General features: G+C 47.0%; 1 protein-coding gene across 3 annotated transcripts in view; it reads left to right on the top strand.

Annotated features, from left to right (window-relative positions):
* Positions 1–9754, top strand: part of TNRC6A (trinucleotide repeat containing adaptor 6A) — a 48488-nt gene extending 38734 nt beyond the window's left edge. For 2 of the 3 annotated variants that reach the window (XM_080617188.1, XM_080617187.1), the window contains 9 exons: positions 40–250; positions 2439–2570; positions 4057–4215; positions 4478–4618; positions 5145–5252; positions 5471–5692; positions 6397–6467; positions 6559–6698; positions 6909–9754. In XM_080617188.1, coding sequence (XP_080473314.1) covers positions 40–250; positions 2439–2570; positions 4057–4215; positions 4478–4618; positions 5145–5252; positions 5471–5692; positions 6397–6467; positions 6559–6698; positions 6909–7284 — 1560 coding nt within the window. In that variant the 3' untranslated portion in view covers positions 7285–9754. Of the gene's footprint in view, positions 1–39; positions 251–2438; positions 2571–4056; positions 4216–4477; positions 4619–4971; positions 5253–5470; positions 5693–6396; positions 6468–6558; positions 6699–6908 lie in introns of those variants that run through there. The other variant, XR_013956775.1, reaches the window with a different exon arrangement.
* Positions 9755–13342: the final 3588 nt, after the last annotated feature.

The following is a 13342-nucleotide window of genomic DNA, read 5'->3' as shown; positions in this document are numbered from 1 at the left end:
TTTGCCCGTTTATATTGTAACTGCTCTGGTTTTTTTAAGGGTCGATCTCTTAGTATGCAGCAACAGATGATGCAACAGTCCCGTCAGCTTGATCCAAACCTGTTAATGAAGCAGCAAACTCCACCCTCTCAGCAGCAGTCACTCCATCAACCCTCCATGAAATCCTTCCTTGAGAATGTCATACCCCACGCTACTCCTGAGCTGCAGAAAGGGCCATCGCCAATAAATGCATTCAGCAGCTTCCCCATAGGTGGGTTTCTCCACACTAACTTCATACAGTTAAATGCTTACAGGACACCCAGCCTTCCTTTTCACTTGCCTGGGAAAACAACAGGGACTGTAATCCTGTTAGCACTTACAGTTCTCATGGAAGTGGTAATCCATTTGGGGCTTATCCAGTTATCTTTGTTCACCAAAGAACTTATGTCACAAGTACACACATTCCCTGAAGTAACTGTATTTCAGTGCAGATGCTGTACATTCTTAAAGCATGTCCGTCTGCTTTTCTTTCTTTTTCACCCTCTGGGTCCCGAGGATGATACAAAGTCCTTTTGCAGTTAGAATTCCTGGAGCTAAAGGACTTTCAGAAGTGGAATCTGTACAAAGAATCCATTGAAGTGCTCTCATTTCTTTGGATTTTAAAAACATTTCAGTGCATCTGGAATTGCATGGGTAGAGCAGAATGTTCATTTCCCCTGTGATGGTTTTGTCCGGGGAAGAAAGCTTTAAGCTGTTCATTTTTAAAGAATGGTTGTCTCATTTCAGGCAGAGTGTCTGAACATTTATATATACAAACATCTCCTGTTTCTTTCTCCCCACATTTCCAGGCTTCTGTCCAATTTCTACTTCAGAAATTCCAGGCTTGTATATTTTCTCCTTACTTTAGGTCCCTTTGTAATGCTGTCTTATGCTTACTACAGCTGTTTACCATTTACCTCTGTTCCTTATCCCAGTTTATTCCCTCCAGTTTGCTTTTCTTCTATTTTATCCTAATCTGGTCATTTCTGTTGGGCTGATTTCTTTGCATTCTCATTGCCCTTCGTAGAGCAGTTTGTTTGGTAGAGACTGCTGCTGAAACCCTTGTGCTTACAGGTGAAGCGGGATGGAGGCAGTGGATTGGTGCAGGCCATGCTCTTGCCCTGCATGTGGCACACTGGAGTTTTGCTTATGGCCAGTCTTAAGTTCAGGCTGCTGCTTATTAGCTGCTGCTGCTGATTGGCATCACTACCTAACTACTGCTTTTATTCAGAGGGCAAGGCATAGCACTGAAGCTTGTTCAGCTGTTAGAGACACTCTGCTCGTTCTAAGGAAACCAAAACTGAACTTTCTCACTCAACTTCTTGCATCCTGCCTACATGAGGTTCCTTTCTGTTTCATTTCTCAAGTTGAATTGTTGTGTACTATTAAGTAGCTGCTTTCTCATCTTAATCATTGCCACGCTGCAGGAACCTGCAGTATGTGAAACAATTTCTCTGAGGCTTTTGGAGGTGCTGCTTTTCTTGCATCCACATCTGCTCATGTCTAACTTAAAAAATCCCAACCAAACAAATGAAAACCCAAACCAGCTTCTCTATGGCAATGAGCATCCCCTCAGGAGCAAGATTAAGCGCTGGTTTTAAGTGTTGAATGAATGAGTTTCTGGTAGAGATTTGAGACATTCCCTGAGTGTCTCTGGCCCTGAGTTAAAATGTTGTAGTGGTTTATTTTCATGCAAAGTCCAGAGCATGGGCATAGTTGTCCAAGCCCAGAATAGCTGTTGCTCAGAGGTATTTGCTTTCATTTGGGTTGGCATTGTGTTGATTCCCTAGCCGATAAATGTTTTGAAATAGAGACAACAGCTTAGAACAGGCAAAGACAGGTTGTGTTTGGTTTCTCTTACTGAGGTTTCACTGTACAGTGTGAGAATGGTAAATGGAGAGGGGGATGGTGTTACTTGTGTGGTTCCACACAAAGTCTGTGCTGGTGTGCATCTGAGGCTGGCGAGGTGTCCTGGAACAGCCCGGGTAAGAATAGGAGTGAGGTTGTAACTGCAGACACCAGGACTTAACTTCTGCTGAACAGGGATGAATGGTGAGAAAAGTGTCCTTTCTAACTGCGTATAGCTCTCCAAAGGGCAGTACCTCTGCTCCATCCAGATGAGATCAGCTGTGCTGCTGCTGCGCTGGAATTGGAGCTTCTCTGACTTCCAAATGGCTTCTTCCACTGCCCTTTTTGCATGAAGACATCAGCTGAGAACTTTGGGTGCTTCGCATTGCTTAGCTTAGCTTCTGTCTGGAGTAAAATCACTGTGTTAAATGCTAGAATGTTTCTCAAAAACAGAGACTTGGAAGCGTGAAAGAACCATAGTCACGTGCTCTTAAATGTTCATTAGGACAACAGGGGTAATTAATAGAAGAAAAACATTCAGCCTGTATTTCATAAGTTATATATGTTTCTAGGAATGAACTCAAACTTGAATGTAAACATGGATATGAGCAGTATTAAAGAGCCACAATCTCGCTTGAGGAAATGGACTACAGTCGACAGCATTTCTGTGAACACATCCTTGGATCAAAACTCCAGCAAACATGGTACGTGGTTCACATCTCACAGCCTGTTTTCACCTTCTGGCTCTCACACACAGGTTTCCTGTGATTAGATCTGGAGGTGGAACTACTGTGTTGCTCGTAGCTGTCAGAATTTGTATTGTGTTGTCTGTGCCAAACATGCTGCATGTCCCCTCCAGCAGCCCAGAGCTGCCTGAGTGGTTTTACCTACAGAAATGATGTTGTGATGGGATTTAGTAGAAATGTACAGAATGCCCTTTCCAACCAGACTTGTCTTTAAGCGTGACTGCTGCTCCTAGCTTTACCTTGATCTGGACTGGAATGCTTCATGTCTTCTGGAACCAAAAGCTGCAGATTTCTAGTTTGGCTCCCCTGACCCTGCTGGCCTTAAGAGGGTTTATGGGGATTTAACTCTGGTCATGTCTGACATTTTTGATTACAGGTTCTGGTTGTGAATGTGTACGTTTGCATTCTAAAACCAGGGAGAGCTTAGAAGGATCGACAAGTACCAATGCTGTACTCAGTGTTGGAGGAGGTAGAGGACTTGGTTGCGTCTTATTTCATCCCAGTAATCAGGATTCATATGACTTTTAAACTGTTTCGGTTACTTGAAATCTCATCCAGTTAAAATGTGAGTTTATGGCACAAAGGTTCTGTGTCTAAAGATAGCTATAAGATGTCTCCAGTCTCCTCTTTTCAGTCTTGAGATTGTTGGGATATTTATAGACTTGTCAGCTGCTTTACTACTGTGAAATGATTTGCTGCCTTATGTGTCTAGTGGAGGTGTCCTGCTGCCACTGCACCTCTAAACCTCGTCTGATTGTTACCGACAGCAGTCAGTGCTGTGTTACTTTAGCTGTGGGTGATGTTTTCTGAATGACATCAGGAATTTGATTGTTTAAACTCCACACCACATCAAATCCCTGGTAAAAGTCCTCTGTTCCCTCAGAACCATAGAATGTCTTTGGCTTTGCTGCCTAATAACTTTTCAGCTTGTCCTTACAGGACTTGTACAGACTCTGTTTGATGCTGTGTTCTGCTTCCATTCATTCCTCTGCCTCCAGTGATTTCTACATTCGCTGGTTTTTGCCCTGCCAGGAATATGAGTAGGAGTTGCAGAACTTCGCAGTAGCTCAAGATCCTTCAGATTTGGTTAAGATGCTTCTTCCAGGAGCCCTCTCATCACAGAATATTCTGTGGTTCTATTCACCACCCCTGCTAACCAGATAGGTCTCACAGAAAGCTCTTGCCCTCTTGAATGGGTGTTTTACGTATTAAATTTAAGTATCCTATTTGAATGAAATGATTTCATGATTCTTACATTTTCCTCCTGAATTATTCAGACGCATTTCATTTTAGATCATGTACTCCTGTATGACTTCCTATATAACTCGACATCACCAGAGGACAGTCTGCTCCTGTTCATGAATGCTTTACAAGGGTATGTTCTTACATAGAGAGAGAAAATATAAGAATTGGCTTTGAAAAATACGTACTTTTTTATTACTAGGTGCTATTTCAAGTGGTTTCAGGCTGGAAGAGTCTCCTTTTGTTCCATACGACTTTATGAACAGCAGTAATTCACCAGCCAGTCCCCCTGGATCCATTGGGGATGGCTGGCCCCGTGCCAAATCGCCTAACGGCTCTAGCAGTGTTAACTGGCCTCCAGGTATGTGTCCTCACACCAGGTACGTGTCCTCACCTGGGGCTGTGAGCAGTAGATGTCCCTGCTTTGAGATTGTACCCGGGTGAGATGGGACCAGAAAAACTAGACATGAAGTGACTGAAGTGAAAAGAAAAGAGCAGATTAAGTAAATGAAACGCTTAAATGTTTGGGCTTTTCAGTCATTAGGAGATGTGTTATTTAGACAGATGTTTCCTGTTGTAAAACAGCAAATCAAAATAAGCTTCTCTTCTGCATCCATTCCTAGAGTTTCGGCCTGGTGAGCCATGGAAAGGTTATCCAAACATCGACCCTGAAACTGACCCTTACGTCACTCCTGGCAGTGTCATAAACAATCTGTCAATTAATACTGTGCGGGAAGTTGACCACCTCAGGGACAGGAACAGTGGTAGGTTCAATGCTGCGTCTTCCATCCTGCACTCATCTTCCTTCGGGCACAGAGAGGGACTGTTTACTTGGAGATGGGTTTGCTGTTTGCTCGTCTCCTTGTTTATCTTCTGTATTGTGGATTTCGGGGCTGAAAAGCTCATCTTTGGCTCAAGCACTGCTACTTGATGCAATGCAGCAGATACTCCAAGAATGCGGGCAGTGAGTGGACGCTGCTGATGTGTAATCAGCAATTTGTCATTAATTAAATGTGCAGTTCTGATGTAATCTTGCACAGAGACACTGTGGGGTTGGAAGTAGGCGAGCAAAACTTGGCAGTCCAGCCACTGCAGTAATGACAGGCTCTGCTTGCAGAGTGCTGCTGAGTGTGCCTGTCACCACAGCCTTTGGGTGCAGGATGGGAAACGAGCAGTGGAGGAGGTTCCTTGTCTGCCTGCAGACGTGTTCAGTCTGGAGTACAAGTCATGCCTTGTAAGTATTGTGTTGGTGATGGACTGTACTGTGACTGACTTCTGTCCTTTCTGTAGGGTCATCCTCATCTTTGAACACCACGCTGCCTTCAACTAGTGCCTGGTCATCCATTCGTGCCTCCAACTACAATGTTTCCCTCAGCAGTACAGCACAAAGCACTTCAGGTGATGTCTGCTTATATTGCTCTGAGCTGGTGTTTCTTCTCCTTCCTGTGCCTCAGGGGGACACTGAATGTTAATAAGAAGTAGTCCTGAGGTCTCAGTAATTTCACTAGTTTTCAAAGTAGTTATTTTGACTTTACTCCCATTTAGCAGCTTTTGTTAGTAGCGGGGTGATGGCTCCAGCAGTGTTGTGATTGTGGTTGTCTTCATTTGTCTTTTAGTAGCCAGAAACAGTGATTCCAAATCAACATGGTCTCCTGGATCAGTCACTAACACCTCTCTGGCTCATGAGCTGTGGAAGGTCCCTTTGCCACCTAAAAGCATCACTGCTCCGTCCCGCCCGCCTCCAGGGCTAACAGGCCAGAAACCACCGTTGTCCACTTGGGATAATTCCCTTCGCCTGGGTGGAGGATGGGGAAGTTCTGATGCCCGATATACCCCTGGTAAGGGTGTCTTTTTGCACGTGAAGGCTTTGTGGTTTGTTATCAAGCCAGGGAGTGTCCTGGGCATTTGGCTGGGTAATCTGTCACTGCTAGCTAACATCTGTACCATTTGTCTTGCCAAAAGCTGAAGCTGGTATGCGTGTCCTGAGCTGCATTGTGGCAGACTTCCTACCACATGAAACAGGGGGAAGGGCTGGGTGTCACACACAGTGGTAGTGTGGATGGCACCAACTTCTGTCGTTAACATGAGCCATCTCTCCGAGTGCTTCCTGAGCTTGACATCTGTGCAGCTGAATGCAGTTGCCCGTTAAGCATTTTTCTCAGTGGCTCATACCGTAACGAATTAGTTCATGAGAGCACAGGGAGGCTTCAGACAGGCTTCAGAACTGCTCTGAGCTTGCAGCAAGAGTCTAAACAAATATATTTGCATTCTTGCTGCAATTATGATTATCTGACAACAGTGTAGCTACTTAGGACTGTATTTACATGATCAAAACGCTTCAGAAAGCAAGTAAAATGAGTAGATACAGATGTTAAGTCCTGTACCATCCAGATTAGCTTTTGGATGGTTTTAAGTCTGGAAGAGATTACTACTGTGTGAGTTTGGCTGATGCTCCTGTAGTTGCCGTGCAGCTCCTTATGCTCCTCCTGTACCTGGTGTTCAGCATGGCAGGGCTCTGACCCCTTTCTTTTCCCTCGTTCAGGTTCAAGCTGGGGTGAGAGCAGCTCAGGGAGAATAACAAATTGGCTTGTTCTGAAAAACCTTACACCTCAGGTAAGCGTGACACCTCAGGGGTGGGCAGCTCTGCCTCGAGTGGGAGCTCCGTGCAGGCTGGTCTCACGTTCTGCCTTTGTTCCACCCCTAGATCGATGGCTCAACCCTGCGTACTCTGTGCATGCAGCACGGTCCACTAATAACATTCCACCTTAACCTCCCACATGGTAATGCTTTGGTCCGTTACAGTTCAAAAGAAGAGGTAGTGAAGGCACAAAAATCTCTGCACATGTAAGTTGGTTTTCATTCTTTAGTCTAAGTTTTAAGCAGCTGTGTTTTATTGGGGTTTGAATGCTTTCTGTATGCAGGGGTGCAAGGATTCTCAGTGCCAGCTTAGCATGCAACAGGCTTATGCCGAGGGGGCTGGAGCTGTTGGCACAGAGGTGAAGGGAAGGACCTTGGCGTCTCTGTTTAAAACATGCTCTTCTCGTCCTCCCGCAGGTGTGTATTAGGGAACACTACTATTCTTGCTGAGTTTGCCAGTGAAGAGGAGATTAGTCGCTTCTTTGCACAAGGCCAGTCTCTGACTCCGTCTCCTGGCTGGCAATCTCTGGGATCCAGCCAGAACCGACTTGGATCCATTGACGGTTCCCATTCGTTCTCAAACCGTAATGATCTAAATCACTGGAATGGTGCTGGGCTGTCGGGAACTAGCAGTGGAGACCTTCATGGCACTTCACTTTGGGGGAGCCCCAACTATTCCACGAGCCTGTGGGGCACCCCGAGCAGCAATGACACCAGGGGAATTAGCAGCCCGTCCCCCATCAACGCTTTCCTTTCTGTTGACCACCTAGGTGGAGGTGGAGAGTCCATGTAACCTTTTACTTTTTTCAACTAATAAACTGTGACCTCAAGATGTAACAAAGCAGCACTAATTTGGACTTTTCACCTACAGCAAGGGGGTCACCTGTGGAAACAGTTACTTTCTGCACATTTTCCACTTTGTTTTAGCCCAAAACATATCAGTTTGAATACTTGAATCATGCAGGCCAATATTATAATGTGAAAAAGTATATATTTACACTTCCAGATAGTGCTATCCATATAAAACTGCTTGGAATGAGCTCATTGTGTATATTCATCATGTTTATTCTTTGAATTCCATATTTTTTTTCTCCTTTTTCCTTTGGTTTTGTTGCATTTTGCTGATGTTGGAGTATGAGCTTTTTTAACTTTGCACTGAATGATGTTCTCTCTGTCCAATCGGCAATATCGGGGAGGCAGCAGTTCACGTGTAAATGTTTACTCAAGGATGTTCTTACAAACAGTGTGCGCTCTCTACTATGCCTTGATGTATGCCTACCTTCTCGTGGTATCGTGGCGTTTCAAGATCAAGTGATGATACTGACTTAGGACGATGAATGAAAAGTATTGCACCAGTTTTTTCATGTATAAAACTAAAGAATTTAGCTCTACAGTTTGAAAAACTGTGGCCACAGCTGTGACTTGCAACCCAGCCTGCAAGCCAGGGGGGTCCTGCACTTTCAATAGGCTTTCGATTTTGTTTTGGGGGTGCCCGTGTCGGGACCTTCTTGTTTACAGAATTGTTCTTTCTTCTTTCTTCTTTCTTTTCTTTTTTTTTTTTTTTTGGTTTTTTTTTTTGTTTTTTTGAGGACAAATGTTTACTCTTCCATCATTTTAAAAATTTTTAAAAAGACAAAAAAAAAAAAAAAAAAAAAAAAAAAAAAGAAAAAAACCTAAAAATTGAGAATGAAAAAGATGCTTTCTATCTCTGGGAATAACGAACAGTGTTTGGCCATGTCCTTTTGTTTTCTATTCCTGTCTCCTAAATCAAAGAGCATGGCTCTCAGGAAAACCGGTTCCCCAGGAAAAACTCCTTGTAGTTTCTTATAGGAAAAATAAAATAAAAAATAAAAACTCAACTTTTAGCACTGATGAATCCTTATTGCTCTGTAAGACTTTTCTCTGCCAAAAAAAACACTTGCTTCGAGCTGGAGTTTGACATAACTGCTTTCCCACGCTGTCCTTTTCTTAGTGAGTGGTGGTGGTTTGCTAATACTCTGTAGTTAAACAGGTTTTGTAATCCCATCGAGTGGCTGTTCCTGCTCTTGTGACTGTGTTAACGTTTAACTGTCGTACCTTAAAGCCGAACTGAGTAACTATGCATATCCTGTAACCAAGTTCTTGGGCTTACAGAATTGTTTGTTGTATAAAGGTTTTAAATGTTTAACAAGAAGTTCTCGCAAATACTTCCTTGCAAAAGTGACGAGTTCCATCTCTCTCTGCCACAAAAGGTGTTCCGAGATGCTTGTTTAGTCCATGAATTCCAGACTAGGCAAGGGTAAAACTTTTAACAGTGCAGAAATTGCCATCATTTCATTGCCTTGATTCTAACTGTTTGTGTCCGAAGATGCAAAAGAAGTCAGTGGCTTTTAACTGTTTACAAATAGAATGTGATTGTAAAATGTACAGTTTGGTTGTGTTTGAATTATGAAGTTTCTCCAGATATTAATAAATCATGATGTTTTTGGCTGCTCAGCATATAACTGTCTATTTTTTGTGACTTTATTTGTAGGCTGTTTTCTATACGATGACGATAGGGAACGATCTGACCATAGCTCTGTATTCCCATAGGTTCAGTTCTGTTTTCTTTTAGCAACCTGATTTTTTTTATGAAGAGATCTGCGTTTTATTCTAGCAAAAGCCTCCCTCACCGTGCCCGCTATGGGATGAGGATGTCAGTGTAGAAACCCGCAGCTTGCTTTTCCTTTTCTATTCGAGCACCTTTGGGATCCTGTTGCCCTCATCCTCCGCGTACTCCAACCGGCCCCACCATTTGTGCCCAGCTATAGATGCTCAAGAGAACACTTGCAAATAAAGGAGAGCATTTTGGAAAATAATCTTTAATGCTTAAAACGTCCTGGTGTTTATACCTCATTTACATGAATCATGACGAACAATGCAGCAGTGCTTAATTTGTCTTTCACTCTTCACAGTGGCTTAGCTTGTTCTGGAGCGGCTGTAGGGCAGACCCTGTATGTACATAGTGATGTGACTTCAGAATCTGTTAGACTTTCCTTTCCACTTGCCGGATGTAAGTCATTAACTCTGTTGGATGCCAGCATTGTGTGGTACCAGACACTTCTCTGTAACTACTTACGCTGCAATGCGCTGTCCCAGGCCAAAGCTGGCTGCTGGAGTCTGATCCAAAACGTTGGCAGAGCAGCTTGGGGGCCTCTGCCTCGGCTGGAACCGACATCGCCCCGCGTCGATTGTATTGTCAAAGTGTTTGAAATCCCTTCACTGAGCTCGTTACGTGGAAATAAAATGTGGTTGGTTCCAAAAGCTGAACCTTGTGGCCTCTCTGTTGGGCTGTGGGTGTCAGGCTGTCCAGCTCCGCTCCAGGTTGACCAGCTCCATCCCCTCGCAGTACGAATGGGGCCGTCGGGCTTTGTGCTGTGAAGAGAGCCAGTATTCCATGGAGCAGCTGGCGGCTTCCAGCAGTTCCCTGGAGCATCCCTCTAAGGCAGCCCCAGGGCTCTGCACCCTGCACAGGGATGGAGCGGGCACAGCCCTGCAGTGCTCCCCCATGGACCAGCCACTGCCACGGCCCCTGCGCTCACCGGCCGCTGCCTGGAAAGCTGATGGAGGAGGGGAAAGGGCGTCCACTGGATGGGCTCCATGGGCCAGCTCGACACGGAGATGTCACTGGCTTTGCCCGAGTCCACCATGGGCTCATTCATGCTGCCGGAGCTCGTGTCCCACTCGTAATGGAAACTGGGAAGAAAACCCAAAGTAATTAAAAGAAGGGGAAAGGGGAGGGGGGTAAAAACCAGGCCAGTGCTGAGGGAGCAGAACCCTGATCATGGGTACTGTGGGGCTGTGAGTCCTGCACCGCCTGCGTCTGCCTGCACCCACGCTCCCTAGCATCGCACTTGGGCCGTGGGGCTGTGCAGTGCCCTGGGCTGGCCCAGCCCTGAGCCACTGGGAGCTTGCAGGGCCCTTTTTCCATTGCCGAGCTGATCACAGCGCGCTCCCCTCCGCACGGAGCCGCCCTGCTTCCTGCAGACGGGAACCCTGCTCCTGCTCACCCGGCCCCACCGCACGCGGCTCCTTACACGGGAGCGGGGAGGAAACCGCGCATTTCTCCTCCACCCCCGAGGATGCTCCGGTGTTGAAGGGGAGGGGGGGCCGGGGCAGGCGGCTCTGCCCAAGCTCCCATCCCCGCTTCACCCTCCCACACTGCAGCCCCCCCCTACCTGGCCAGGCCCGGCTCTGGGCGCTGCTTGGCGGCGGTGCCCGAGTCCTGCCGGCAGCCGCAGCAGCCGTTGTCCAGCGCCTGGAGGTGGAGCAGCTCCTCCGAGGTGCTGAAGGCGGGGTTGTCGAGGGAGCTGGCCGAGGGCAGCCGGGACCGCGACCAGTACTGAGCAGAGACGTCGTCCAGGCGGCAGAACCGGCGGTAGCTGCGGGCACAGGGACGTGTACACACATAGACACAGACACGTACATGAACACATACACATGGAACCAGAGAATGGTTTGGGTTGGAAAGCACCTTAAGATCATCCAGTTCCAACCCCCTGCCATGGGCAGGGACACCCCACACTAAACCATGGCACCCAAGGCCTCATCCAACCTGGCCTTGAACACCGCCAAGGATGGAGCATTCACAGCCTCCCTGGGCAACCCATTCCAGTGCCTCACCACCCTTACAGTAAAGAACTTCCTCCTTATATCCTTATATACGCACACACGTGCATGCACATATATATACACGTACATGCACACATACAACAGGCACACATACACACACACACATACATGTGTATACACACGCACATGCACACATACACACATGCGTGTACACATAGACACGTACATGCACACACACACATACACACACGCATGCACACATATACACGCACATGCACACATACATGCATGCACATATATATACATGTACATGCACACATACATACAGGCAAACATATACACACACATGCATACACACACACATGCACACATAGACACATACACACATGCACATGCACACATACACATGTGCATGCACATACACAAGTACATGTACACATACACACCTGCATGCACACATACACACATGCATGTACACATATACATGTACATGCACCTACACACGTACATGTACACCATACATACACGCATGCACAGATACACACACATACGTGCACACGTACACACATGCATGCACATATAAACACACATGTACATGCACACATACATGCATGCACACATACACGTGCACACACGCACATGCACACAGACATGTACATGCACATACACACATACATGTACACATACACACACACATACACATGTACATGCACACACGCGTACAGGCACATACAGATGTACAGGCAGACATACACACGTACATGCACAGAAACACACATGCATGCACATATATATGTACATGCACACATACACGCATGCACACACACACATACATGCACACATACACACGTACATGTACACATACACACATGCATGCACATATATATACACATACATGCACACATACACACATGCATGCACACATACATACAGGCAAACATATACACGCACATGCACACATAGACACGTGCATGCACACATGCACACATAGACACGTGCATGCACATACACATGTACATGTACACATACACACCTGCATATACACATACACACATGCATGTACACATATACACATACATGCACATACACACGTACATGTACAACATACACACACGCATGCACAGATACACACGCACACATACACACATACACATGTACATGCACATATATATATGCACAGTACATGCACACATACACACATGCATGCACATATATATACTTGTACATGCACTCACACATGCATGCACATTATATATATACACACGTACATGCACACATACATGCACACATATGTACAGGCACACATACACACACACGTGCACACACATGCACACACACACACAGGCGCACATGCACACACACATATACACGTGTGCACATGCACACATACACACACATATACACATGCACACACACGCACATGCACACACATGCACACATACACACACACATATACACATGCACACATATATACATATGCACACACACACACACACACACACACACGCACACATATACACATGCACACACACACACGTGTGCCCATGGTCACGCAGGACCCCAGTGACCGCACTGTGAGCGCAGAGCTCAAGTTTCCACCCAGATGTCGCAGCCCAGGGCAGGACCCGGCCCCGTGCCCGGGCTGAGGACAGGGCCCGTGACCGTGCTCAACATCTGGCCCCAGCCCCGCAGCTGCCGGGTGGTTCCTGAGAGCAATCCCTGCGGTGCATTACGAACCGGGGAGGGCAGCGGGGCCAGGACAGGGGCTGAGCCCGGCTCCCTCCATGGCTGGTGAGGGATGGGAGCCCTGGGACCCTGTGGCTGGGGCTCATCTCCATCACGGTGTGTGCAGGGGCACAGCCTGCAGCACTGCAGCCCCGACCCACCCAGCCCTGCAGCCGCTGCCTCCCCATTCCTCCCTGCACACTGCATGGGGCTGTGGGGAGCAACCCCAGCACCCACACTGCTGGCACAGCCATACACAGACACCTGCACCCAGCCTGGGGCTCCACAGGACACTGGGAACAGCCTCTGGTGCCCCGGCACCTCCCGCCCATCGCTATCAGCCACAGGGCAGCGTTTGTCTGGGCACAGCTCAGCCAGAGCCCACTCTGCATCCCTGCATCCCTCCGAGCTGTGGCTCTCTCTGACCCCGCGTGAGGCTGGAGCTGCTGCCCATTGCCCCCAGCACCCCAGAGAGGGATCGGAGCATCAGCCCCGCAGCAGCAGCTCCATCCCGGACGCCATCCCTCTCATCCCAC

This window comes from Psittacula echo (genome assembly GCF_963264785.1).
Source record: "Psittacula echo genome assembly, chromosome: 5".
Classification (NCBI taxonomy): domain Eukaryota; kingdom Metazoa; phylum Chordata; class Aves; order Psittaciformes; family Psittacidae; genus Psittacula; species Psittacula echo.
Note: the sequence above shows the minus strand (reverse complement) of the source record. Positions and strands in the feature narration are given on the sequence as shown.